We start from the raw sequence: 27,003 nt of genomic DNA on the forward strand, positions 1-27,003 counted from the left end.
TTACCTTTTGTGCAATCATGTTGCAGATCTCTGGCAGGAAATCTTCACTCAGGAGCTTGTAAAGCTGCCTCTCTCTTAAAGATGTTCTCTCTCGGAAGCTCTCTGTGACCTGCTTCCACTCCTCTTCTGTCTGACATAGCAGCCACCATGTTCCATGACCTGGTCCTTGAGAACCTTTGACAAAATAAAGTAAAAATGCTAAGCAATGAGAGCATAAGCACTAATATGACAGGTATCACATGACCTAACATGTACCAATAAGCCACAAGTAACACAAGTGTGTTAATTTTGTATGAGGAATGGGATGGTGGCTTCCTAGGACAGATGACCAAACATTCAAAAAGGAGAGCTGAGTTGAGAGACTTCAACTACACTAATATCTGTCTGAACCCAAACTCTGCCATGATATCACAGATATCATTAAGGTCCAATGAATTCCTCCATTGCCTTGCTGACGATTTCATTTTCCAGAAGGTAGAAGAAGCAACAAAGGGATCATTTATTTTGGACCTGGTCCTCATCAACAGGAAGGAACTGATCAATGAGGTAGAAGTACTGGGAACATTGGGAGAAAGTGGCCATGTCCTCTTGGGTTTCATTATACAGAGGCAAGGGAACGCTGAGTGAATTTACATATGCACTCTGCACTGATTTCAAAAGGCTTAAGAAACTACTGGATGAAATCCCATGGTTAGAAATAAAGCCAAGAAGGGTGTGAGTTTCTTGAAGGTTAAATATGAAAAAGCATAAATACAGACAATTCCAACAAGAAAGTAAAGTGGGAAGCATCTAAAGAAAGCATTCAGACTCGACTGCCATTACTTTAAATACAGAGAGAACTGTACAAATGAAATTCTAATTAATACAAGCAGGCCTCTTGTTCCCTATCTGTTTAGAATGAATTTGACAAAAGAGAAAGGATTATCAGGAAGCCCTCCATCCAGTATTAAAAAAATTAACTATGGTCCATAATGTCCCCTTACCATTTCTCATCTGTGACTCACACACAAGTGCGTTTTCTTCTGCCTTCTCTCTATGAGCAACAAATAAAATAAACAGTATTGTTAGGAAATGATATAGAATCATAGAACTGTAGAGTTGCAGAGCTGGAAGGGACCACAAGGGCCATCTACTCCAACCCCCTGCAATGGAGGAATCTTTTGTCCAACAAGGGGCTTGAACATACAACCCTGAGATTAAGAGTCTCATGCTCTACCAGCTAAGCTATAAAGCAAATTTAAGCAAGTAATACATTCACTGCTAGAATGAAACAAATACTGCCACTGAAATGTCACAGCACTTGGTAGATATTGATGTAGCTCAGTTTTAGCATTAGAAGGCAAATCATAGGCTACATATGGTCATAAAGTTCAATTTGAATTCAGGTCCCCTTCAGAAGGCTTTATATTCAACAAGACTTGTTCACATTCATCCCCTGTTACTTATGCCACAACCTTTTCACCATCCCCTTCATTTTCATTACTGTCAACATATAGATTGTAAGCTCCTCTACTCTGTAAAGCATCATGTACTCAGATGACACTACACAAACACATGCATTTGATTATCTTTGGTTAATATTTCAAACATGGCATTTCTTTACCTTAAGAGATTCTCCTCCAGTAGTTTCTTTCGTTTTGGAGGTCGCCCTCGTCTTTTTACTATTTTTCCAGGAATGTTTTGAGTGCTTGTCTGTATCCCACATCCCCTAGAACACATTGAAAAGTTACAGAATAGCTACAGAATATGATAGTAGCAGTTGGCAAGAGCAGGAGGGTAACAAGAGAGCAGCAGTGACCATAAGAAGCACTGAAACAGCTGCTAGGAGTCAAGCTAGGAAAGAGATTCGTTCCAAGGAGGGTAACAGAAGAGAAGGGCACAGCTACTTGGGAAATTAATCCAACAGTGGGCATGACTCTTTTTCCAGCAGGTAGTAAGTAAGTGTGGCAAAATGTGTCTCAAGTGGCAGAATTCTTAAGATCTGCAAGGCTGTACTTGATTTTAGCTGCCCTATACAAGAACCACTCTGGTATAATGCCTAGAGTAGAATTTTCTCTAATTCCCAAGTACCATCTTTGTAATGGATTCCTTGTGAGACCTTGAAGCAGTCACTTTCTTAGCTTCACTTCCCAGCCTGTAAAATGGGAACAACAGCTGCCTATCTCAGAAGGCTTTTGAAGGGGCTTTTGAAGGCAAACAGAATAAAAACAATAAAATACTCTGAAAACTCTGCATATTTTGTAATTAAGAGGAAATAAGTAAACTTGTTGATTTTGTAGCCCTTGCAGTGGTCCTCCGATCACTATTCCTTTCATAAATTTGCTCCTTTGTGGGACTCTCATCCACCTTCTCCTTGCTACAAAGGTAAGTTTGTACCTGTCTGAAGGCATTTCTCCATTTGGTTTCATGGGTTCCTCTTTGTACATACGAGTGCCATAGAAATACCAGTAGAGGGCACCGTTGCCATCCTCACCCAGCGGTTCCACCCGAAGGCTATCTGCATCCAAACCCTGTATTTGAAAGCAAATATACAAAAAGACAACGGTGGAAAACCAACCACCAACACTTGTCCACTAATACTGTTTAAAGTACAGGCATCTCTGGGGTTCTGGGCAGCCTGTAACGTGTTTGAAAAAATAAGCCGTCCTTTCTTGGCTAAATATAAGTTCTTCATGGTCACTTCATTTTGACAATGCCCTCTTTTGTGAACCTAACAAAGATGGACAAATAACACTGAGTAGCTTTTTATGCAGCATGAAACAATCATATAACAGTTTTGCACACAACATTTGATTCAACCAATATATCCACCTTCTGTTGGCCCAGCACATTTTTCTGCTGTTCAGTATCACTGCTGCATTTGTTGCACCCATCTTAAAACCCTGACTGTACCCACCAGAGGTGGTGTACACAGTCAAACTTTATCTTGCCAAAAAATGGTCAGATGTGTCAATTCACTGTGAGATTTGTGCGCTACAAATATATTCACGAGAAAGGCTAATTAAAGCTTGCTAAAGCCAAACCCAAAGTGGCCTCTTATACCTTTCATAGCAAAACAGCAGGTGGGCTCTCCCTCCTCAAATGCCAAAATTCTAAAGTTCCACAAAGACCATACTTGGCTTCAGCCGCAAGCAGGTGCATCTTCTACCACAGTATTGCAGTAACAAGAGAAGTCACACCTGCTGAACGTCTCCCTTCAAGCAGCAATGAAAGGACCTTGTCTGATATAATGGTTGCCTGCAAACACTGTTCCGGGGATTATTTCTAAAGCGGCATTATGCATGAAACCGGTCATCCTTGAACTTTTTTTGGAAACAACCTGATTGCAAAACTGAATTCCTGATTCAGTCATAGATACTTACTGAAAAAATTACTTGGTCATAGATACTTACTGAAAAAATGACATGAGATAATTTATTCCAGTGTAATGACATTCAAATGGATTAATTGAGTGGGATACTTCTAAAAATGTTTTCACCTGTGGTTATGATGGTTGGCTGATAAACTCACCCTCTATCTGTGGTAACAAGCCACGTGGTGAGGCAGGCTTTACAGCTCCTCTACCACCTCACATATATGTACATTTCACACTGTGTTGCAAATCCACACTGGCTACATTCAGACAATCCTACAAACCACTTTTTGGATCATGGCTTAGTGTTGTACATGCTCATTTTGCAGGGGCAAAACTAGGCTTTATTTCACCCATGTCAAAAAACCCAGTGGGGGGAGGGCATTTGTGTGTACACACACACGGATCCTCAATGGGAGCCTCAATGGTGCCCCTCTGGAAGCTTCACTCAGGGCAAAAAACCTCCAGCTACATCTGATCTGACAAAGTGTGGTTTTAGTCAGTCTCTCAGACCAGGATCAAACAACGGTTTCTGACATCACGCTTTATAGAAAAAACTTGCTTTTCATTTTAAAAGAAAAATAAATAAGCCTGCACATGGAGGAACACATTAATATAATGCTTATTTCACGATCCCCCAAATCATGGTCTGGATTTAGTCACTATGAGATTATAAGCAGACACCTCACAGTAAATGGCCATCCGTAAGCCTCAGCAATGTCAATAAAGCATTTAAAAATATCAACAAATAGGTTACATACATTGAGTAACAGAAATGACACAGACAATTTTGTTGAATGTGGCATCCTTTAAAAAAATACTTTACTGATAACCCTGAAAAATGGAAAGCAATGAAATCACAGATTGGACTTTGGCAAACTTAAATAGGATGATCCGTACTGGAAGGAGGGCGTAACCCTCCCTTTTGTAATTATTATATATTGGAAATCAATAAAACTATATTTATTTTTAAAAGACAACAAGAAAAGATACTAACTTTCCTTAAAATGCTATACATTCCTTACAGTTATTTTAATTATGATTAACACTTGCAACTTGAGGGCCACATTTTATGCAAAGAACAATAAAAATACCTAGCCTCTCTTAACTAGTAACACAACACAGCTGCTGTTGGCATTCACAGTAACCACTGTATCTAACAAAGGCTGGGTTCTATGACCACATGCACATACCAATGCCTATCAACCAAGCATAGTAAGGGAGCAGTCTCTCCAACACAACTCAGATTTACTACTACCTGTGGTTTTCAAAATTAGCAAATGCCTTGTGAAGACACTATGCAGAAGTGTGTGTAAATAACTCCCAACAACAACAAAAAAGGAACGAAAAATAAATTACAGCTAGAGACAGTATAGTGTTGCAAACAAAAAGTTCCCACGTGTTGATGCTTAGTCTGGCAATCAAACAACAACAAGGGAATGCATGAAGTTGTAGTCCAGAATACTTCCTACCTGACATTAATCTATTAAAACTCGGATAGCTTCTCAATATTTCCACAACCACCAATGAGCCTTCTTTAACACAGAACACTGATTCACTGAAAAAATGCACACGAGGCATCAGTAAATCAAAGATACCAGAGAGCAATATCCAATTTCATACACTTGTTTCTTCAGGTTGTCCAGTTTGGGAAGACTAAAGACATCAAACAATCTAACAAATTAAGCCACCTTTTAAATGAGCTTAGTAACAAAAAGTGATATAGAATGTACCTATGAACACAAAGTGTTAACTTCTTAGTGGAAAGTGTGTACCATTCCACTTTCCAGTTTCCTATCCAACATCTGTCACCACCCAACACACCTTGAGTAGGTCAAAGACATCATCAGCATCAAGTCGGTAATCACAAAGGCGGTGCAGGATCTCCACACGAGTGCGCAAGGGTAGCTCTTGGAAAGTAGATTCTCGTAAGGGATTAGGCTTCCCTTCCTCCAGTTCCCAGCGATAGTTGATAATGTCCTCCAGGTAGCCATGAAATGTCTGAGACCTAATAAAAAGAACATATGTTCATAAAGTACCTTACACAGCCTGATGAGGAATTCATCTTTAAATAGCTGACATATATAAAAATTCTGTTTTGGCAAACAGGCACTTCAAAACTGGTCCAGTTCCTTGCATGTGGTTAGGCTTACATGTTCTGCTCATCTCACAAAACAATTTATATCAAATAGGACAATAGTTAGGAGTTATTCTTTTGTATAAATTTTTTTTTACAATGATTTTTAAAAATAATGATTCCCATAAAGGCATACATGTAGAAAATTCCGTAAGATTGGTAAAAGAACAGCTTTTTAAAAAGTGGTACAAGGGTAATGGACTACATTTATCAGACTGCTAGAGTATTTGTCCTTAAAAGAAGCAACTAAGAGAGGGTAGTCTAGCAGCCCCCATGAATTTTCCATTAATATATTGAATCAGAAAGTTTTATATGTAAATCAAATTTAAATCGAATTCAGCATTTATTGGCATAGTTTAGACAACAATGTCATAAAAGATAAATAAATAAAACATCCATAAAACATTGGCAATCCAGACATATAGTGTAGTGCTATATGTATCAGAACAGGAGTAGGAAACCTTTTTGGTCCAGCAAGTCACATCTTTATCTCCTTCCACCCTTTGGGCCAACTTTGACAAGTGGGCAGGGCCAGTCACTTGTTAATCATCTGACAGACACCTGACAAAGCTGGTCTGCAGGTATGGGGAAGATCAAAGGGCTTGCTCAGCTTTGTGCTCATTGCTTCCCAAATACCCCCAAACCAGCTGGTTATATGATGTGACATACAATGTCAGGTGAAGGCTTGCCCAAAACATCCAGCCAAGTCATGTCAGGGCAAATAAATTGTTTTAAAATTTTGAAACCCCATAATGTGTAATACTACGTTTTAATATTAAAGTTGTACTAATTGTTGTAACCAATCCTGGGAACTTGGGGTGAAGGTGGTTAATGAACTGTAACAACAACAACTGACTAGTTTTGTACCACACATTTACCCTACAGCTACCTGGTTACTGGTAATTAAGAATCCAGAGGAATAAATGAAATAAGCATGTTGGTGGCAGCAGGGGTTTAGGTTTGTTATTACAGAGAAGGCAAGAAAACACACCCTTCCTTCCACAATTTTTAATATGCTGCACACTGTTTGTTTGTTTGTTTGTTTGTTTGTTTGTTTAGTATTAGCTGTCTATAAAAATAATATAAATTAAAAAATTCTGATTTTTTTTCACTCAAACAATCTCAAGTAACTAAAAACTGAACCATGTACAGTGGTACCTCTGGTTACAAACTTAATTCATTCCGGAGGTCCGTTCTTAACCTGAAATCGTTCTTAACCTGAGGTACCACTTTAGCTAATGAGGCCTCCCGCTGCCACCGGCGCACGATTTCTGTTCTCATCCTGAGGTAAAGTTCTTAACCCAAGGTACTACTTCTGGGTTAGCGGAGTCTGTAACCCAAAGTGTTTGTAACCCAAGGTGTTTGTAACCTGAGATACCACTGTACAGTTATGTAAAGGAGACAGGGGAATTACATGATTCCCTCTGTAGTTAACCCAAAGAATTCAGAAAGCGTTTTATTTTCTTTGCATTTTCTTCCACCCTGCTAAGTATCATGACACCAAGAATGAAATTCTGGATATGATAGCTTTATAAGAAACAATTAATAAGAAACAATCTTCCCTTGAGGCAGCTCAGCAGATGTTCATACTTAGAATCTGATGATCACTGTACCAGCATTTCCTCTCAACTAGAAACTTCCCTCAGCCCACTGCTCAGCCCTTAGAAACAATGCAAACCCTTTCTTCACAGAAAATGGTATGGTTCACTTGCAGATAGGGTTGACAATTATTTTACTGATTCCCTATGCCTTTAACAGCACCTTGATCTACAGACAGAAGCAGGCGACAATGCCCTTCTCAAGGCATGAAAAGCTTGACAGATTTCTGCAGATCAAACTGCTGTTATAGACTAGACTTTATGTGGAGGTTAGTTGGCAACCACATTTGCTGAACTCTGCATATCCTTCAGGATACTGCAGATATGCACCCTAAGTGATCCTGTAAGCTGTGGTGACAGTGTGGCTGCAGCAGTGGCTGTATTCATCAGAACAGGGCTGGGGGGTGAGGTTGTGGTGCAAGGCAATCACCACCAACCTGACCCATCCCCGTCTCATGCAACAGCACCAGTAGGGCAGCATAGTGATGTGTGCCCCCTCTCACTATTGGCTATTTTTTGCTTTTTTAAGAAAGATCTTGGTACTTGGAGACTTAGGGAAGTGAAACAGGAAAAAGATTTTTTAAAAAAATAATAATTTTGCAACAAAACATGTAAAGCAAAAGATGTGTCTGGAGATAGAATTCTTTCAAGAAACAGTACACTTACATATATTAAATTCAGTGGATGTTACAAGCTTTTAAACAAGATGGTAAATATGTAGCAAATATTTGCTTTGTTCCTTAATGAACTAATTGCACAGATGTTATAGCTGAGGTGTTAATACTTTGGTTCTGAAATGAGTTGGTACTTTTTGTCAGTTTCCTTTCTATAAATCTCGCTCCTGAGGCTCCTCTATTAGTATAATAGACTACGGGATCACCACACCATTCCCAACTGGTTTCAGAATATTTGTCTCACTCTCTGGAAGATCTATCCCCTGCATACTGAATTTAGACCCAAGTAGAGTGTTCCCTTACAACTCCACTTCTCCAGTTCAGCTTCCCAGTTCTCACTTGTATGTATATTTTTAAATGACATTAGTCACTGTCTTTTAATCTATCACCTAGTTTAGAGACTTCCTTCTCTGGCTGTAGACATTTTCCACAGGGTGGGTGCTACACACAGTGTAGAGGCTATACCAGTGGCAGAACATGTCTTCATGGTGCCTGGGGCGGGTGGCATGGGCACGCCAAGGGCGCAGAGAGCAATGTGAGGAGGATGCAACAGGGCAGGCATGCACCCTCCTTTCAATGAGTCTGATCGGATTGATTGGAAGGGCGTGTGCCTTTTGTGTCCTCCTCATGCTGCCCTGCCACTGCCCTCCCAGAAAAATGTGCCCGGTGCCATCGCCCCAGCAGCCCCCCCCCCCAGTGCTATGCCCCTGGGCTATACTCCTATCCAGCTGAATGCCAGGAAACCAATTTACACCTGCTCTCCACCCCCTACCAAGAGCTGTCTCCAGCTCTCTGGCTAGCTGTACCCACAGCCAATCAGAGTGAGTCTCCAGCGCAGTACTCTGGAAGCTACACCACTGGAAGCTACTCTGGAAGCTACAGTCCGTTCTTAAACTGAAACTATTCTTAACCTGAAGTACCACTTTAGCTAATGGGGCCTCCTGCTCCCGCTGCGCCGCCAGAGCATGATTTCTGTTCTCATCCTGAAGCAAAGTTCTTAACCCGAGGTACTATTTCTGGGTTATCAGAGTCTGTAACCTGAAGCGTCTGTAACCCGAGGTACCACTGTACTGAACAAAGCACCACAAAAAACCCAAACATCACAGACATGCTTGTGGAGTCAAACAATTACTTTTATGACTGGCTCACATATAAACATTCAATGATTTATCATTCCCTGAAACTGCTGACATCAACAATCCTATTAAGAGACTCCTGGCCCAGATTTCCTCCAAGTTCCAATCACTAAATGATTGATGACACACACCCCTCTCAGAAACCATTGACCATTTAAGATTATCATTAACATTCAGTAAGACTGTCATAATGGAAACCTAACTAAGAAATAATTCTTCAGCCTGTTTTGTTTGTTTTTCTCTGTCATAATTGAGAACTGGATTTGAAATGCATTATCTGAGCATATTTTTTTCCCCAGTTCTACATTAAGAACATGTTTGGAAAGCAGCAAAGTTTATCAAGTTGTGAACTGTTAGCTTGTGTTTGGGCTGATGAAAAGATTTATTTAAAAAAGAGTCTAGCTTTTAAAACTTAATTAAATACATGTTATAAAACCCATCAAGGGGCTTTTTTAAAGACTCTGAAGGGGGAAATATGAATTACTTTACAGCCTGGCACAACTTTTTGCTAATTTTTGACAGAAACTGAAAGAAAATCCATTATTAAGATGAATCAATCAAATCTGGTGCAAACTGAGTAGCGCATACTTCACAGCAGGAAGGTATTTCCAAGAATTTTTCACCAACATCAACCAATTGAAGAAGAGATAACTGATTAAAACTTTAAATTTTTTTAGAGCCAATTAACATATTTCACATTGTATGCCTAAAAATCACTATGTATGCATACCTAATATGTTTTCAGTGAGAGGGATCATATAGTAATTATAGGGATCCATGGTTGGCGTCATTCCTTATGTATATATGCAATATCAAAAGTGTTTATACTGCTATGTAATGTGTGTGTGAATCTGCTTTGTCTGATCAATTAAAGCAGCCTCCCCCAACTTGGTGATAATTAGTACCACTTGAAACAGTGCCCTCAAGAGTTTCAGATACCCATCAGCCCCAGCCAGCAAAGCTATGATCGATAGGCATTGTAATACAATATTTGTAAGGCACTAGGTTGTGAAAGGTTGAGTTAAACCTTCCAGTCCTAAACAATATGGTTGTTGAGAAACGAATAGAAATGGGTGTCCTCAGCAAATTACTAACACTTGAATCCTGATGAATCAGAGCATTTCAGACTGGCTAACAGAAGCAAAATTCATATGCTCCTTGTATGTGCAGTAGCAAATATCTGAGAATGTGTATGTTGGGTGACATGATTGAAAATAGGCAAGAAAACCTCAGTGGTTGTTCTTTTCTTTTTTTCCATTTCTTCTTGCTGTTGAAACAAACATATTTAGCCATGAAATTTCCCATTTCCGGAAGATGGCTAGGATATGAGCATTTAATTCCCATTTCCCCCAGGGAGAAGAGTCTGTTGACTCAACCAATCATCTTGGGTATTTCAGTTTGACTTTTACATAAGTGGTTAAAACCAGAAGCTTCCGCCCTTCTGCCCCACATAAGCCGCAATGAGCCTCTGTTCTTAGCAGAGCACTCCAGGTTCTCTTGTCAATTTATGTAGACTACCACTGAATGGTTGTTGCTTTGATTCAGGCTATAATGAGAACCTGAAATGGGAACCAGATGTTTGACAGAATTTCCAGCTACCCTCAAACTTCAACTTTATCTTTCCTTCTGTGGTAAGTCATTTTCCCAAACGAGCCTAACCATTTGCTTTCCCAAACAAATATTATTTTTTATCCTTGCTTTTGAATATCACTATTGAGATTTTAAAAAAGAAAGAAAGAGAAACAAAGAAAGAAATTGCATTACAAGAAAGCAATGGTGTAAATAAGCAGAAGCACCATGACGCTTTCATAAAGGGAAAGGGGGGGGGCATCATACTGGAAGAAAAAGATGGTTGTTCTGCACTTTGTTTACACTGCGACAAAGAAAGGCAAATACATCCAGGTATCCTGTAGAGGTTACCTGGCTAAAGCTATCAGCATTCTGGAAGAACACTTGCTAGCTGACATTTTGAAAGTAAAACTGGCAAGACTATTTCTATTAAATAGTTTCATACACAAGGCCTATTCTGAACACATTTATTTATTGACTTTAGAAAAGTTATTTCCATAAAATATTCCCAAGGTGGGGAAAAATAACAGTAATAAAATCAATGAAAACAACTATCAAAGTAAGTATGTATTTTCAACTGTAATGGCAAAGAAGCAATTGTAGCTTTGATAGATTCAGCAGCTAAAACTACAACTACCCAGAAACTATAACTAATCCAGAATGCAGCAGCTAGACTGGTGACTGGGAGCAGCCGCTGAGACCACATAACACCAGTCTTGAAAGACCTACATTGGCTCCCAGTACGTTTCCAAGCATAATTCAAAGTGTTGGTGCTGACCTTTAAAGCCCTAAACGGCCTCAGTCCAGTATACCTGAAGGAGCGTCTCCACCCCCATCATTCTGCCTGGACACTGAGGTCCAGTGCAGAGGGCCTTCTGGCAGTTCCCTCGCTGTGAGAAGCCAAGTTACAGGGAACCCGGCAGAGGGCCTTCTCAGTAGCGGCACCCGCCCTGTGGAACACCCTCCCACCAGATGTCAAAGAGAAAAACAACTACCAGACTTTTAGAAGACATCTGAAGGCAGCCCTGTTTAGGGAAGCTTTTAATATTTAATTGACTATTGTATTTTAATATTCTGTTGGAAGCCACCCAGAGTGGCTGGGGAAACCCAACCAGATGGGCGGGGTATAAATAATATATCATCATCATCATCATCATTACTACTACTACTACTACTACTACTACTAAAAGCTAATCTGAATTTTAAAAAAAGTCTTCAAGGTTCACTTAAACTTGCCAAGTGCCTTGACAATGGTAACAGATTTCTGGGGGTTAACATGACTGCTAAGAACTTAAACCTATTTAAAGACAATTATGAGAAATGTTGGTCAGAAGTGAAAAAGGATTTAGAGATATGGCCAAACTTGAAGCTTTCCTTGCTAGGCCAAATTGCTGTTATAAAGATGAATGTATTGCCAAGAATGTTATTTTTGTTTCAATCATTGCAAATTGTGGACAAAATGGACTGTTTCAAGAAGTGGCAGACAGACATTTCTAAATTTGTCTGGCAGGGCAAAAAGCCCAGAATAAAATTTAAAATATTAACCGATGCAAAGGATAGAGGTGGATTTGCCCTGCCAGACCTCAAACTTTATTATGAATCAGCAGCATTCTGCTGGTTGAAAGAATGGCTGCTTCTTGAGAACACAGACATTTTGGATTTAGAAGGTTTCAACAATGTTTTTGGGTGGCACGCATATTTGTGGTATGACAAGGTCAAAGCACATAAAGCATTTAAAAACCATATTGTCAGGAAAGCATTGTTAAATGTCTGGATAAGATATAAGGACTTATTGGAAAATAAAACCCCTAGGTGGCTGTCACCGATGGAAGCAAAGGCTCAGAAAAGGCTCAACATGGAGGCCAAATGGCCGAAATATTGGGAAATTTTGGAACAAGAAGGAGACAAATTGAAATTGCAGAGTTTTGAAAAATTAAAAGATAAAGTGCGAGACTGGCTTCACTATTATCAGATAATGGAGGCATATAATCTGGATAAGAAAATTGGCTTCCAGGTGGAAAAATCAAAATTGGAAACAGAATTGTTAGAACCCAATACTAAGATTTTGTCAAAAATGTATAACTTGTTGTTGAAATGGAATACTCAGGATGAAACTGTGAAATCTGCTATGATTAAATGGGCACAAGATCTAGGATATAACATTATGTTTGCTGACTGGGAACAGTTGTGGACCACAGGCATGAAATTTACGGCATGTAATGCCCTAAGAGAGAATATTATGAAAATGATATACAGGTGGTACATGACACCAGTCAAGCTTGCAAAAATTTACCATGCGCCCAATAATAAATGTTGGAAATGTAAAGAGAATGAAGGTACTTTCTTTCACCTTTGGTGGACGTGCCCAAAGATTAAGGCTTTCTGGGAGATGATATATAATGAATTGAAAAAGGTATTTAAATATACCTTCTTGAAGAAACCAGAGGCCTTTCTCTTGGGCATAGTCGGCCAATTGGTGCCAAAGAGGGACAGAACTTTCTTTATGTATGCCACAACAGCAGCAAGAATACTCATTGCAAAGTATTGGAAGACACAAGATCTACCCACCTTGGAAGAATGGCAGGTGAAGGTGATGGACTATATGGAATTGGCGGAAATGACTGGCAGAATCCGAGACCAGGGAGAAGAGTCGATGGAGGAAGATTGGAAAAGGTTTAAAGACTATCTACAGAAATATTGTAAAATTAATGAATGCTAGAATGATGTTGGATAGAAACTAAGTGAACTTTAGCTGAACAAGGAATATGATAAAATGGATTATTAATATGTAAAAATCCAAAATTACAATACTTTATGATTAATGATTAGGATACATAAAGAGGGGAGGGATTGGCTGAACGAAATAATTGAACTGGAATACAAAAAAGGGAGGTGTGAGGAGGTCCTGGAACTAAGCAAATGAAGGTTAAGTAATGGAAGGAATGAATTGTTTTTAAATATTTTTACTTTGTATTTTCTTTTTTTGTGTGTGTTTTGTAATATCTTGAAAACTTCAATAAATATCTTATAATAAAAAAAAAAGACAATGGTAACAGATTTCTTATGGGAGAAAAGTTCCATTATCCTAGAACTATAACAGAAAAAGTCCTATTGGTTGTTGGCACTTATTTTACAGTAATAGGCACTTGAAATAAATTGTTGCAACTTTATTGCAGTACGTGGAATGGGAAAAGACACTCTATCAAGTATCCCAGCCGCAGGCAGCAAGGGATTTTAAAAGTATCAGCATGTTGAATTTGGCACTCAATGGAGTTTACAAAGAGTTCTTGTAGCCCATATATGATATAACTATCTTGGCTGCTATATTCTGTAAGAGATGGGTTTTCCAAACCTTTCTCAAATGTGCCACCCAGAGCACATAATAGTAGTGTAGGCTGAAGGTTACCAGAGTGTGCGCCACAGGAGTCAAATCCCCCTCTTCAAGGGATTTGGCTGGCATATCCAAATTGACAGAAGGTGCTTCTAGCCATTGCCACAACCCGTGAATTGAAGGAAGCCATTGTTTTGCGGGGAGCATGACTCCATCTAGAATTTCCAACACATAATAAAAAACTGGCATTTCCCAGCATAATAAGCTGTTTTGTATGGCTTAAACTTTGATTTTTATCTGCCCTAATGTTACTGACCCCAGACAAATGTTCAAGGATGAAAAACCTCCATACCCGATTCAAGTAGAAAGGAGAAATAGCATCAAGTATCATCAGCATACTGCTGGCAACTCACTCCAAAATTTCAGACAATGTTCCCCAGCAGTTTCATGCAATGGTGAACAGAACAGATCTCTGTGGGATCTGATGTGATCTAATGCAGACAGTCCTCCAAGCACCATTTTCTGAAACCTCCCAAAGACGTTGGAGTAGAAGAATACCATGGCTGATGGCATGGATAAAACTGCTGAGATCAGGGGAATTAAGATTACTACTTGCAAAGCATCATGTGAACAATGTTTTCGGAGAAGATATGTTTCTGTCCCCCAAGCTTTCAAAGTTAATTTGCACAGGAGAGATAATAAAGACTAGAATAACACGAAGGAATTCTTTTCAGTGCCTGCTAAAACATTCTTATTTAGACAAGCCTACCCAGATGCTTAGAAAGTTGAGGTAATTTTAATCTGTTCTGGTATTTTAATTTTTGTATGCTTTTAAGTATGGTTGTAAATTTTTCTTGATTTCATTGTTTTACATTTTTGTAAACCACTTTGAGGCTTTTTACAATGAAATGGTGAGTGTACGTAAGGTGTACATAAGGTGAGTGTAAACAGGGAAAGAACTGCATGTGAAGTTCCACGTGGCAAAGCAGTAGAATGATTCCTAAAGAAGTAAATGGAAGCGAGCAAGTGGGTGGGAAGCTGGGCTGGGAGAGAGCATGCAAATTTGCAACCCTTCCCAATTTACCACCTAAACCAAAGGTCAGGCCAGCTAATGGGGGTCAGTCCTGACCATAGTTGAATAGATATGCAAACAAATTAATTTGACACCATTTTTTTCCAGTACCGGGGTAGCATGATTATCCATGCAGCATCATATGATTAGGGGTGGGGTCATTCTAGTGCACTCATAAATGTACTGAGTAGGGAGAAGTTGCTGTCCATAAAAAGACAAAACTGTTCACTGGCAGTTACCTTTATAACAACAACAAAACAAAAAAACCCCTGCTTCCATAGGGATGTCTGCTTATACAGTTTCTTCTAGGCTGGGAGAGGGCAATCTAAGTTCAGGAAGATGAAAGGGCAAGATGTGTAATGTTTCTCTCTTTGCAGCAGAAGGGAACATTTTTCCAGTGACACCCAAGGTCATTAATGCTTTATTCTAAATTACTTGGCAATATTTTCTTCACAAATGCAACTTGTCTAGAAATAAATGAAGACTATGGGGAGGAGTCTAATGTGTGTTTGGATGACCTCATTCAGACATCATTAGTAGGGTCAGAAGAAGCAAGGAGTGTATCAAGAGAAAGAGAAAAACCTACGGGATAACTAATGTTCTCTCCCCTACAGCAATCTATCTATCATGACTTGTCAAAAAAGGGCTTGTTTCTGATTAAGGTCAACCTAATCTGAGTTACAGCTGCAGGCCTGACCCCAGACAGCCACAACGGAGCTCTTTGCTTATCTTTACTGGGAGGAGGAAGTCCAAAGGAGAAGCCTTCTGGCTACCGTAGTTCTAACAGCTTGTGAACCTATGAAGAAGTTAAGTCAAGCAAGGTAATGCAGCATACTATTTCCACTAAGGACCTGTGCCTATCTATAGTCAGCTCCCAAAGACAGTGCAGAAAAGGAACCTTGTCTACTTTCCCTAGAAAGAATTAAGGAGAGTAAATTTACTAACTGCTATTAGCCATGGTAGCTATTATTCATATTCAAAAAAGTACAATACAGGCAACTCCCCACTTACATGGGGTTACATTCTGGCGCCCCACACATATGTGAAAACCTCATAAGTAGGGAGCAACCTCTAAAACCTCGGAATGCTCTTCTTTGCCACTCTCTCTAATTCAATCAAAAATACTGTTGCAAAAATATCCATAACTGGAAATGAAGCTCTGGGGCCGGCAGGAAGCTGGAGGACGCATAGGAAAACGGCCACTCCTGCGCTACCGTGCGCATCAAGTGTTAGGCAGGGGGGCTAAGCAACATTAACAAAGCGCCACAGCACCTCCAGTCTCTTCTTGGCCCTCACTGAAATCCTATTTGGGCTCCGTGGAGGCGCCACGAGGACTCTCCAGCTCTCTCCCTCCATTTGAATTAAATTATTTGATTACGTCTTGGTGCTGCACGTATACACAGTCACGCATGAGTCAATTGCGCACAAGTGGGGGGGATGCCTGTATCTTGAAATATCAAGTTGCTTTTAGCATTTTTATTGCAAGTGCCTTCTGAAGAGGATTTGTCCTAAATTAATGTGGTTTCATTAAAAGAAAAAAAGAAAACAAAAGATACTAAGCAACAGCAAGCTTGTGGGCCTCCTAGAGGCAGCTGGCTTGCCATTTTTGGAAACAGGGTTCTGTACTAGAATGACTTTTTGTCTGATCAAGCAGGATTATTCTTATGTGTGATTCCCAAGCCTGACTTAAATGTTGGGTAGGGACAAAAGCCTTGTGAGTAAGTTGTAAGTTATCAGCACTAGATGCAACACAAAAAACCAAGAATTTGGAATAAAATCGTTGTGATTTTTTTCAGTCACTTCATCATAACTTGGTTGGATTTTCTCAAATACGAAGTTGTAAAACTGGGGCAAAAAATCTGAGGTTAGGAAGATAATTTAGCCTTTGCCTAAGTCCCATCTGTTTCACTACAATGCTTGATTTGAAATTAATTTTCTGAGCAAAACCAGTTCTAGCAATGCAATCAGGAAGTGTTGTGCAATCTAGTGGCTAATGAAAAGTACTCAGCTCTTAAATAGTCCACTCGGGGGCATTTCTTACAACCCAGGTAAGAATCCTACATTCAAGTACAAAATATACATATATTGTACTATAAGTGTGCTGTTTCCTTCCATGCATATTCAAGCAGGGGGCAGATATGTTCACAGTCACATCTCACAGGTTTCAGACACAAGACATATATTTTATGAGAGTGCATGTATAGTTTGTGAGAAGTAAACCTTAAGTAAGGGAAGGTGCTAGATAGTTTAAGCCAAGAATAGATGCTTTAACTGAGATTCCTGCATTGCAGGGGGTTGGACTAGATGGCCCTCAGAGTCTCTTCCAACTCTACAATGCTATTATTCTAAGAACTATTCCGTTAGCAAGGTAAGAGGCACACTTACAAATATCCCCCCCCCCAATCTATTCTCAAATAGACTTTAGTAACTAAAATCTCACAGCCAAGCAAGTTAGCTGTTGATACAAGTACTCCAACAGCACTCCCACAGATAGAATTGGAAGAAAGTTGAAACAGCACAAAATCCCTTGGGAAGCTGGGGGAATGGAGAGCCGATGGGAGCCGTCTAATCTAATAACAGATCACATCGCAGACACATGTACGAGCTTGACAGAAGCAAATGCAGCCACTTAACCTAGAGATGACAGCTGAAGCAGGCTAGTTTCACTGCTACCTAAAAGGAGGAGACTGGAAAGGAGGAAGAGCTGCAAGGTCATTGCTAAAGCACACAGCCAGAAGACGCCTTGATTATATGGGATTGCTTTCCACACCCACAGCAGTAGTATCTGACAATAGGGAACTGCTTTACTTCTCAGCCACAATGATACTCTCACACTACATTCACCCTAAGAAAAACACTACTACAAGTAGAGGGCCAGACAAATATCTTAAGTTCTAGAGCAGGGTGCTCCAAAACGCAGCCCAAGGCCTGCATATGACCCTCAAGGTCTTTTTTGGCTGCCTTCAGCAACATTTGATGCCCCCTCAGCCCTTGCGCTGCCTTCCCATAGCCGTTAACTGAGGTGCTGAGCTTTGGGAAGGAGGCGTGAGGGCTCTGCCAGGGCCCTAGAGTCCTCTTGCCTCCTTGGCTAAGACTAGTTAGCGCTTTTGAAGCTTTGAGGAGGAGGTACAAGGGCTCTAGTACTCTTCCAGAACTTTGTGTCTCCTTCCCAAAGCCCAGCGCCTCGCTTAGCTGACTTTGGGAAGGCAGCATGAGGACCGGCAATAATGCAGTGTGTGGCCCACAGCTTCCATGTCAAAGTACTCTTGCAGCCCACTTGGTTTGAAAAGTTGAGCGTACAATGCTACTGAGGTGGAGTTTGAAAGAGAAGTGGGCACGAAGATGGTTACCCTCTTCTCTAGCCATGTGCCTAGCACATGGGCTCCCCACTTGAGGGGAGTAGTACACCTTCAGAGCAGTTTCTTAATTCTAGAAGACTCTGAAACGCTCCTCTACCCAGGAGCAGATCTCATAAATGTGCCAGCATAGAGACCATGAAGAAGAAAGGACAGTTTGCCCCCAGAGACAGGATGCATTACATTGGCCTCACTATATTAACTATATCTTGCCAATATCTATCTATCAATCCATTCAACCAGTCAGCCCACCGTCTAACAAAATTTATATACCATTTGAATGTCATAAAACCTCTATGTAGTTTACAAAAAATATTAAAATTATGAATAAAAGTTAAAAACAAGTAATTAAAACATTAAAAGATAATTAAAAGGAACAGTATACTAAAAAGAGATTAAAACATGTCAAAATCTATGTGTCTGGATAAGGTAAAGGGACCCCCTGGATAGGCTTGCCTAAATAAGTTTTTAAGCAGGAACTGAAAAGGCTCCAGTGCCTGATGTCAATAGGATAAAAAGGATAAAACGATAAAATTATTGGTAAAAAACAGTTACTCCTCCCTCTCTCTCATTCATAAAGTTTTTACAACTTTGGCCAAACCAAGCAGCCAGGATAGTGCCTGCTGAAATCTTTAATTGAGCCCTACTACTAGGCAAAGCAAGGAAAGTCACACATATCTGTGACATCGTATTGTCATATTAGTCTCCGTGAGTATGGAGCTTTTCTGTTTGCATTAAACAGAACAGAATTTGAACAATAGTATAACATTTTTAAATAGAGACAGGATAAGTAGGCATTTCACTTCTAACCACTAGGTACTGGGCATATCTAAGGCACATGCTGCAGTAATCTTTTCAGACGCCTCAAAACGCTCCTGGAAGAAAAAGTTGTTTTAGATTATAAAATACAGTTGCCTTGCGGTATACCCATTAAAAAGACTGTTTTAATCACCCTCACACATACACATACACTCTCTCTTTCTTTCTCTGTATAACAAAACAGGATGATTTAAAAGCCAAAATCGGAAGGTTCCCAATGCCATGTGGCACCGACTTGACACATGTTTTCGCTTCAAGACAAATAAGCAAATTAACCCAAAGTACATTTAAATTGTGCACCAGAATGGTTCTCAGCTAGGCCTCCATTTCTAAAATTACTTTAGAGTACATTATAATTAGCAGAAGTACTTTAATCATGAGGCATACAGAAAACAATAGCCAAGCAGTTCCAGCCCAGTCAACAATTTTTACATGCTGTGCAAGAAAATATAAATAAATAATGAGGCACATGTTATAGATGTAAATCGCTATATAAAAATTAAACCATTCTCAGACGGGCAGACAGTATTTATGGCAGGGAAAGCAGACACAGTTAAGACACTGCCATGTTGATGAGAGCTCACACAGCCTTGGCTTAAAGTCTTTAGTGCAATCTTCTTGATTGAGCCCCCTTTATACTCCCAATTTCTGCCAGAAATTGCCATTCAAAGGGGAGTGTGACTTAGAATATAGAGCCCTGGTCCCACACATATGAGAATAACAACAAATCCTTGAATGGAAATTGCTGAGAACTCAGGGGCTTGAATGTTCTCAATGAACTGTTATTTTCTTTTCCTAAACCCCACGACCAAGTAAAATGCCCATCACCACAGTTATTACCAATTCCATTTAGTGCTCAATTTCTGTCCCATGTTGCATAACAGGACATCGTAATGAAATGCATTCCATCTACCAGAAGCAGGTAGGCTATCAGCAAATGCACTAAGGGTCCTATACAATTACATTATTAAAGCCACAAGTAGAAGTGTCTGCTAGGCTTACCTAGGAAGAACACAGGAGCATAAGGAATTGACTTATGCACTGAGTCAGATTATTAGCCCATCTAGTTCAGTACTGTATACACTGACTGGCAACAGCTCTCTTTGGACCTTCCCAAACATAGCATCTCTGTATGCAGCAGCGGCCCATCCCATTTCGCTGCCCAAGGTGTCTTCACTTTGCCTCATGGGCAGGCCACCCTGTCTGTTCTGTATAACACTGCAAAATTTCACTGCATTTTAGAATAGTTACAAGTAAGCATCTAATGGGAATATTTTATCATGTACACAAAGGCCATCAGTGTACTATTATATTAAAAGAAATGGGGGGCATTTTACTTTTACTTTACACATTTAACACATCTCTAAAGTCTTTCTAAAAGGGAAGCAAAGTGAAGAAGAAAATCATGAGTCATAAATCACAGATCAGTGTGAATGTGTGCTGTCTGGACCACCAGTTGTCCTCAAGCATGCATGCATGTCTACGAAATTGTGGTTGAAGGTGGTGCATGCATGTCTACGAAATTGTGGTGCATGCATGTCTACGAAATTGTGGTTGAAGACAGGAGATGGCATATGCTTTGCATTAAATATTCATATTGATTTTAATTGATTTTAAATGCTTCTTTTATTTCTTATATTGTGTTTTTTTATTGCATTGCAATTTGAATTCTGTGGAATCCACAAATGGTAAAAATAATGATAAAGTTGTCCACTAAGACCCTCAGCAATTTTCAAATAGTCTGTGAAGGGGAAAGTTTGGGAGCTATTGCTTTAGATCATCCTAAGTGCCTATGTTTCACAACCTCTGTTTGTTTTAATGGAACTTGCACAGTGCTCCAGTAACAGCCCTTGGATTTTCTCATGCAGGTTTTTATGCAGTATCAAATGAGAGGTCCACATTTAACCAATCATACCAACAACAGACAAATATTTGAGGCATAAATTATGAATCTGAATATGATAGATGGGCTATGAATAAAATAGTAATCCTACAGCCACTTTAGAATAGAAAGCTGTTAGAATTCATTTGACACTTATTCAGGACTCAGGTCTGGCATCTATCTCTTCAGCACTCCACAGAAGTTGTATCACACCTCAACTGGGTTAATTCTCTTTATGTCAAAAAACATTTAAACCATGGAATGAGACTACTCACGTAATGTCACTGCGCTGGTAACAACCCTGAAGAAGACAGGCAATCAGATCACTGATGAACTCCACATCATCACTGTAAAGAGCTGCTTCAAGTTCCTAATGAGAGAAAGAACATTTAAAAACACTTCCCCAAAATCCTTTCCTTCCAGACTGGTGGTGGGAGCATTGACAACATGTGATCTTACCAACAGTGAACTCTAGCAGAACAAATATAATTTGCATTGTTATCATTTGTATGGTATTTCCAACATGCTAACTGCTTTATAATCTGTATTTCACTGTCCTGAAACAAATGGTATGAAGTTATTATTATTGATTCACACACAGAAACTGACACTATGCCCAAAGATAGCAAGAGTAAGGCAATTGTTGAGCTAGGAATGAAAAATGGCTTCCAGCTGAGTCTAAAATAACATGCACAACATACTTTGGCAACAACTCCCCCCCCCCCGCAGCTAACACTGGGGTGGGGGGTGATTAATAATTTGCATTATTATGTAGGCATGCCTATATCTGTTTCCATTTCCTGATCTTTAGATGTCTAAATTCACTGCAAAACAAACAAACAAAAAACACCTGTAAGCAAAGGTTAAACAGCTCAAAACTTCATGGCCATCACTCCTGACACACCAGGCAGGGCACAACCTTGATGTAATCAATAAAGGTTCTTTTTTTGGGGGTGGGGGCAAAATCACGCCTACCATGTGGCACTGTGGGCTGCAAAAAAGGCTCATTCTGCAGCTAGCACAGCATCCTCTGGTAGCCAGCTGATTGAGTTATTTTGGATGTTCCAGAGATTACAGACTCCCAGTGTGACCAACTGGATATGCATTTTGAGGGTAAAGTTGTTCAGTTTTGAAGTGATCATGTCTCTGTACTTGTCGCAGCTCCAGCTGAAGTATCCACTGCCAATCTTGAAGATGTTCTGTGGGATCAGTTTCACCTTATACAGTCAGCTGATGTGGACAACATGGTGACAGTAGTGCATCCAGCTATGAGCCCCCTGACCTCTATCCCTCCTGGCTTTTTAAATCTAACAGAGCAGGGCTGACTGGTTGTGGCCAGAGTGCAAAAATAGCTTTTGGGGGAAGGTGATGGAAAGAACCATGGTAGGGCAGTACAAGCATTATTGGAGGATACAGATTGTTTAGATCCATTCCAATCTAGGTTCAGGCCTTGGAATTGGAACTGAGTTGGCCCTTGTTGCCCTGATGGATGAACTCCGCGGAGTGCAGGACATGGGAAGTGCAACCTTGCTCTTGCTTATTGAACTTGTTGGCTTTTGATAGCATCAACTATGGTATCCTCCTGAATCAGCTTTGGGAAATGGGAATTGGGGCACTCCTAGTAGAGCAGCAAATAAAACTTGATGAATGTAGCACTAAGCACATTATAAAGTCTCATGGGGATCTCATTTTTAAAAAGCACAAGTTTCTAGTCCATTGTAAAGTCTGTAAAAATGTTCTTGAAATTGCATGGACTGAAGCCTCAGAGGAGCCCTCTGCTTCTACGAAAGATAAATTAACATGTGCTAGTTTACTGTTAATCTTCATTGCATGATCTTACGTATGCACATTAAATATGGCACAGGGTACAACCTGGTCCATTTCATTATGCTCTTATTTCCTGGTGCATTTTGGGCAGCCACAAAGTATTGGGATAAACCCACATAAGCATAAATGGTTATGGGTCTGTGAGTACGTCTTTCCAGATACAATTCAAAGAGTTAGCATACACAGTACACAAATAACAAAAACCTTTTCATGTTTCATTAATACAGTGGTACCTCTGGTCGCGAACGGGATCTGTTCCGGAGGCCCGTACGCAACATGAAAAGAACGCAACCTGCAGCGGCGCATCTGTGCACGCACAGGTTGCGATTTGGCGCTTCTGCGCATGCACATGACGTCGTTTTGCGCTTCTGCGCATCCGCGAGCAGCGAAACCCAGAAGTAACCCTTTCCAGTACTTCTGGGTCGCCACGGGACGTAACCTGAAAGAACGTAACATGAAGCAAACATAACATGAGGTATGACTGTACTCTTAAAATTTATTTATTTATTTTATTTATAGTCTTCCTTTCCTCCAGGAAGCTCAAAGCACTATAATATAGTGATGAAGGCCAATGTGGGACAGTAGCTAGCATGAGTGTTTAAAGCAGATGATAAAACCACTTATAGCAACCATTAATTTTCAGAGATTTGGTGGCAAATGAAGAAAGGAGCAGGATTCTCACCAGCTCTACTGCACAGTGCAGAGTCTTGAGATAGGGCAATAAATGACTCTCCCTCCACATCCCCCTCAGTCCTTTGTTTTTCTCTTTTCTCCTTGAGCATTGAGCTGTGAGCACAGAAATCTGAACCTTGCCAAAATGCATTGGGGACAGAGCAAAAAGGAAACGGAGGAGGCAGCAAATCAGCACAGTGTGTGTACTGGACCGGTGGGAGGAGGTACAAAATGGAGACACACAGTTCCTCCTCCACCCCCTCTATACAGTCACAGAACACTGGACAGGAGAGAAAAGCCATATTCTCCCCCTCTCCAGCTGGCGTCACAGCTCATTAGGGAAAAGCCTGTTTAACATCTCTCCCTCCCCCCTCACAACTAAATCCCTTGGAGTCCTGCAATGGTCGTTGGGAAAACACACTCTGCATACAGCATGGATATCCACCTCACCAAGCAGCAGCAGCAGCCGCCTGGGGAAGGGCAAGGATGGAGATAGCAAGAAGGTAGATACAGACCCCAAGGCACTAGGCTTGAGGAATCATGTAGAGCTCTGTTTTAGAAAACGTGTATTTTCTATAAGGCAGATATTCCCCTTGTTTAGACACCAACCAAAAAGGAATCCCAATTAGATATAAATAAACAGTTCAATAGTTGGCTGGAAATACTTAAGATCATCTGCTACACAATCAAGAAAACTTAAAAGACAATCAAATCAGACTGGATACATATGTTTGATCTAGAAAGGAAGAAGTTTGAAGGGTATTATTATTGAATTTCAAATATTTCTATCTGCACCATCATTTACTGAGTGTGGGGGAAAATTAAAAGGAAGGTAAAGTTATTTTCCTCAATTTTTAAAAAGTTAAGATATAAAAAGGGGGAAATTACAATTGAAAACAAATCTTAAGTATACAGTGGATCCTCTAGTTACGTACCGCTCTGGATACGTAACTTTTGGGTTACGAACATGGCAAACCCAGACGTGTATACTTCCGGGTTTCATCACGTGCGCATGAGAAAAGTGCTCTGTGCACCCCACGCGTGCGCAGAAGCAGCACCTCTGCCTACGGACTTGTTGGGTTGCGGGCGGACCCCCAGAATGAATTTAATTTTTATCTGGAGGGTCCACTGTACATTGCAATGTCCTTAGAATTTAACTATTTATTGAAATAACAAAAATTATTATTTAAATAGAATATAATCAGTAATTCCTTCATATTTTGAATCAAGACAATGTATCATAATATAGATAACATTTAAAAATCTATTCACTAGTTTCAAATCCTTCACTGAAAAAAGACGCCAAAATTTGTCTTCTGCACAATAAATACCTCTCTTAACATTTTCATAATTAGTCCACTTATTCTAGTACCACATAAAACTATGCTTCTAATTCAGAGTGATTTTTGTATTTCACCCAGAGTCTCTTATAACAGGTCAACTTTTATATTAGAATACTATGCCATATATTTTTTTCCTATTCCTTGACAATCAAAGTTTCTTCCAATACTGGGCCACTAACAAAGCGGCTATAGTCAATATCTTCCCCTTATACTTAGAGCTGGCCTCAGAGGCTGTGTTGAGGACTCCCTGACTGCTGGCTCTGGGGGACTTCAAAATCTATGCCTAGGCAACTGGCTCTGAGGTGGCTCAAGACTGGATTCTTTTGATGGGGTTACACTCCCTCTGAAGGAGCAAGTACGTAACTTGGGGGTACTCCTGGATCCTCGACTGTTGTTTTGAGGCTCAGATGGCCTCAGAAGCTCGGAGTGCCTTCCAGCAGCTTTAGCTGGTGGTCCAATGACACCCCTATATGGGCAGGGATAGCCTAACTTCTGTTGACTAACTTCTGGTAATCTATAGGTTTAATTACTGCAATGCGCTATACATAGGGCTGCCTCTGAAGATGGTTTGGAAACTTCAGTTGGTGCAGAATTCAGTGGCCAGGCTGCTCACTGGGGCAAGATGGGTTTGCGTATATAATGCCAATTCTGACCCAATTGTACTGGCTGCCAATTAGTTTCCAGGCTCAATTCAAAGTGATGGTTTTGGCCTATAAAACCTTAAACTGCTCAGGACTGCAGTACTTTTAGGACTGCCTCTCTCCATATGAACCGATCCATACACTGTGATAATCATCTGAGGCCTTTGTTTTTGTGCCTCTTCCATGAGAGGTCTGAAGGGTGGCAACGATAAGAACAAGCCATTTCTGCAGTGGGTCTCTGTGGAATGCTCTCCCCAGGAAGCAGAGGCGCCAAGCTTAGGGGGCACTGCAGGGCATCACAACTATGATGTAGTGAACTGAGCAGAACAGAACTCCCCTGAAATTTGAAATATCAAAGTCTACCCTTGCAGGGAGGCTCAGCTGGAACCTTCATTACATATCTTTAGGTAGCACACAAAAATATTTTTCTATAACCGGACCTTTGGCTGATTAACAGCCTATGACCTTTTAAATATGTTTGTGTGGCAGAAATACTGTAAAATTAATGAATGTTAAAATGATGTTGGACTGAAAATAAGTGGTTTTGGTAATAAGGTTAATAAGAATATGTATATATTGATAGTTATATGGATGAAAATATATAGTTATAATAGGTTAAGATACAGAGTAAAGATAAATGAAAGAGGGTAAGGATTTGCTGAAAGGATTTTGTAAACGGGAATACAAAAAGGGGAGGTGTGAGGACGTCAAGGAAATAAGTAAATGAGCCTAAAGACATTGAAAAATGGATTTTTTCTTCTTTAAAACATTTTTTCTTTTTTTCCCCTCTATTTTTTTAGCTATCTGTTTTTTGTATTTTGTATCATCCTTTTTTTCTTTTTTTTCTCCTTTTTAGGTCTCTTTTTTGGTATTTTTCTTGTTAGCTTTTGGTTTTTTTTCTCTCTCTATGTGTAATTTCTGGTTTAACTTTTTTTAAAAATTCTTTAAATCTATGTTTATTGTAAAATTTCAATAAATATTTTATAAAAATATATATATATGTTTGTGTGAGGGCGTTTACTGGTTTGTTTTTGTTTTATTATGTACTTTGCGTTGTCATTTTGCATTTTTATTTTGTGAACCACGCTGTGATCTTCAGATGAAGGGATGTATACAAATTTAATATTAACAATAAAGCAATAAGAAAGCTAGCAGAGTTATCACATACAGAATTCTGCTTCGTGGGATAGATGCCACAACTACATTGGTACAAAGCTATTTGTGGCATAAAAAGTCAGATGTATTTACCATCCCTGGAATCAGGGACTGTCCCGGTAATGAGGCCCACATGCTGCTCATGTACCGAGGGAGCCACTGAACTCGAATCACAAGGATACATACTCAACATACCTGGTTTCAATGTGTTCACCAAACAAAATGTTGCTAGAGTGCCTCTACTTCATCAACCCCACCCAGCAACAACCTTTGCTACTGGCATCCCTGCAAGACAGGGGTTCAAATACCCTTTTGCTGATCACCACCTGGCACACAAAGGGAAGGAAAGAGAAGACACACAGAACTGTACCCACATAGCTCTTTGGGCAGGACGTCTGCAGAGTGTACAGCACTGCTGAGGAGAAGTTCAAAACCTTTC

The 27,003-nt window shown here is 40.0% G+C and overlaps 1 protein-coding gene across 3 annotated transcripts in view; it reads right to left on the minus strand.

The window, feature by feature from the left end:
• CECR2 (CECR2 histone acetyl-lysine reader) overlaps nucleotides 1-27,003 on the minus strand; it is a 121,116-nt gene that overhangs the window by 33,513 nt on the left and 60,600 nt on the right. For all 3 annotated transcript variants that reach the window (XR_013977024.1, XR_013977025.1, XM_080971567.1), the window contains exons 2-7: nucleotides 21,202-21,296; nucleotides 5,177-5,360; nucleotides 2,377-2,510; nucleotides 1,604-1,708; nucleotides 984-1,033; nucleotides 5-174 (exon numbers count right to left, since the gene is read on the minus strand). Coding sequence is in view for 1 of the 3 variants with exons in the window: in XM_080971567.1 (XP_080827693.1) it covers nucleotides 5-174; nucleotides 984-1,033; nucleotides 1,604-1,708; nucleotides 2,377-2,510; nucleotides 5,177-5,360; nucleotides 21,202-21,296 (738 nt within the window). In the remaining 2 variants the exon portion in view is untranslated. The remainder of the gene's footprint in view (nucleotides 1-4; nucleotides 175-983; nucleotides 1,034-1,603; nucleotides 1,709-2,376; nucleotides 2,511-5,176; nucleotides 5,361-21,201; nucleotides 21,297-27,003) is intronic.

Source organism: Podarcis pityusensis (assembly GCF_964106645.2).
Source record: "Podarcis pityusensis genome assembly, chromosome: 10".
Taxonomy (NCBI): domain Eukaryota; kingdom Metazoa; phylum Chordata; class Lepidosauria; order Squamata; family Lacertidae; genus Podarcis; species Podarcis pityusensis.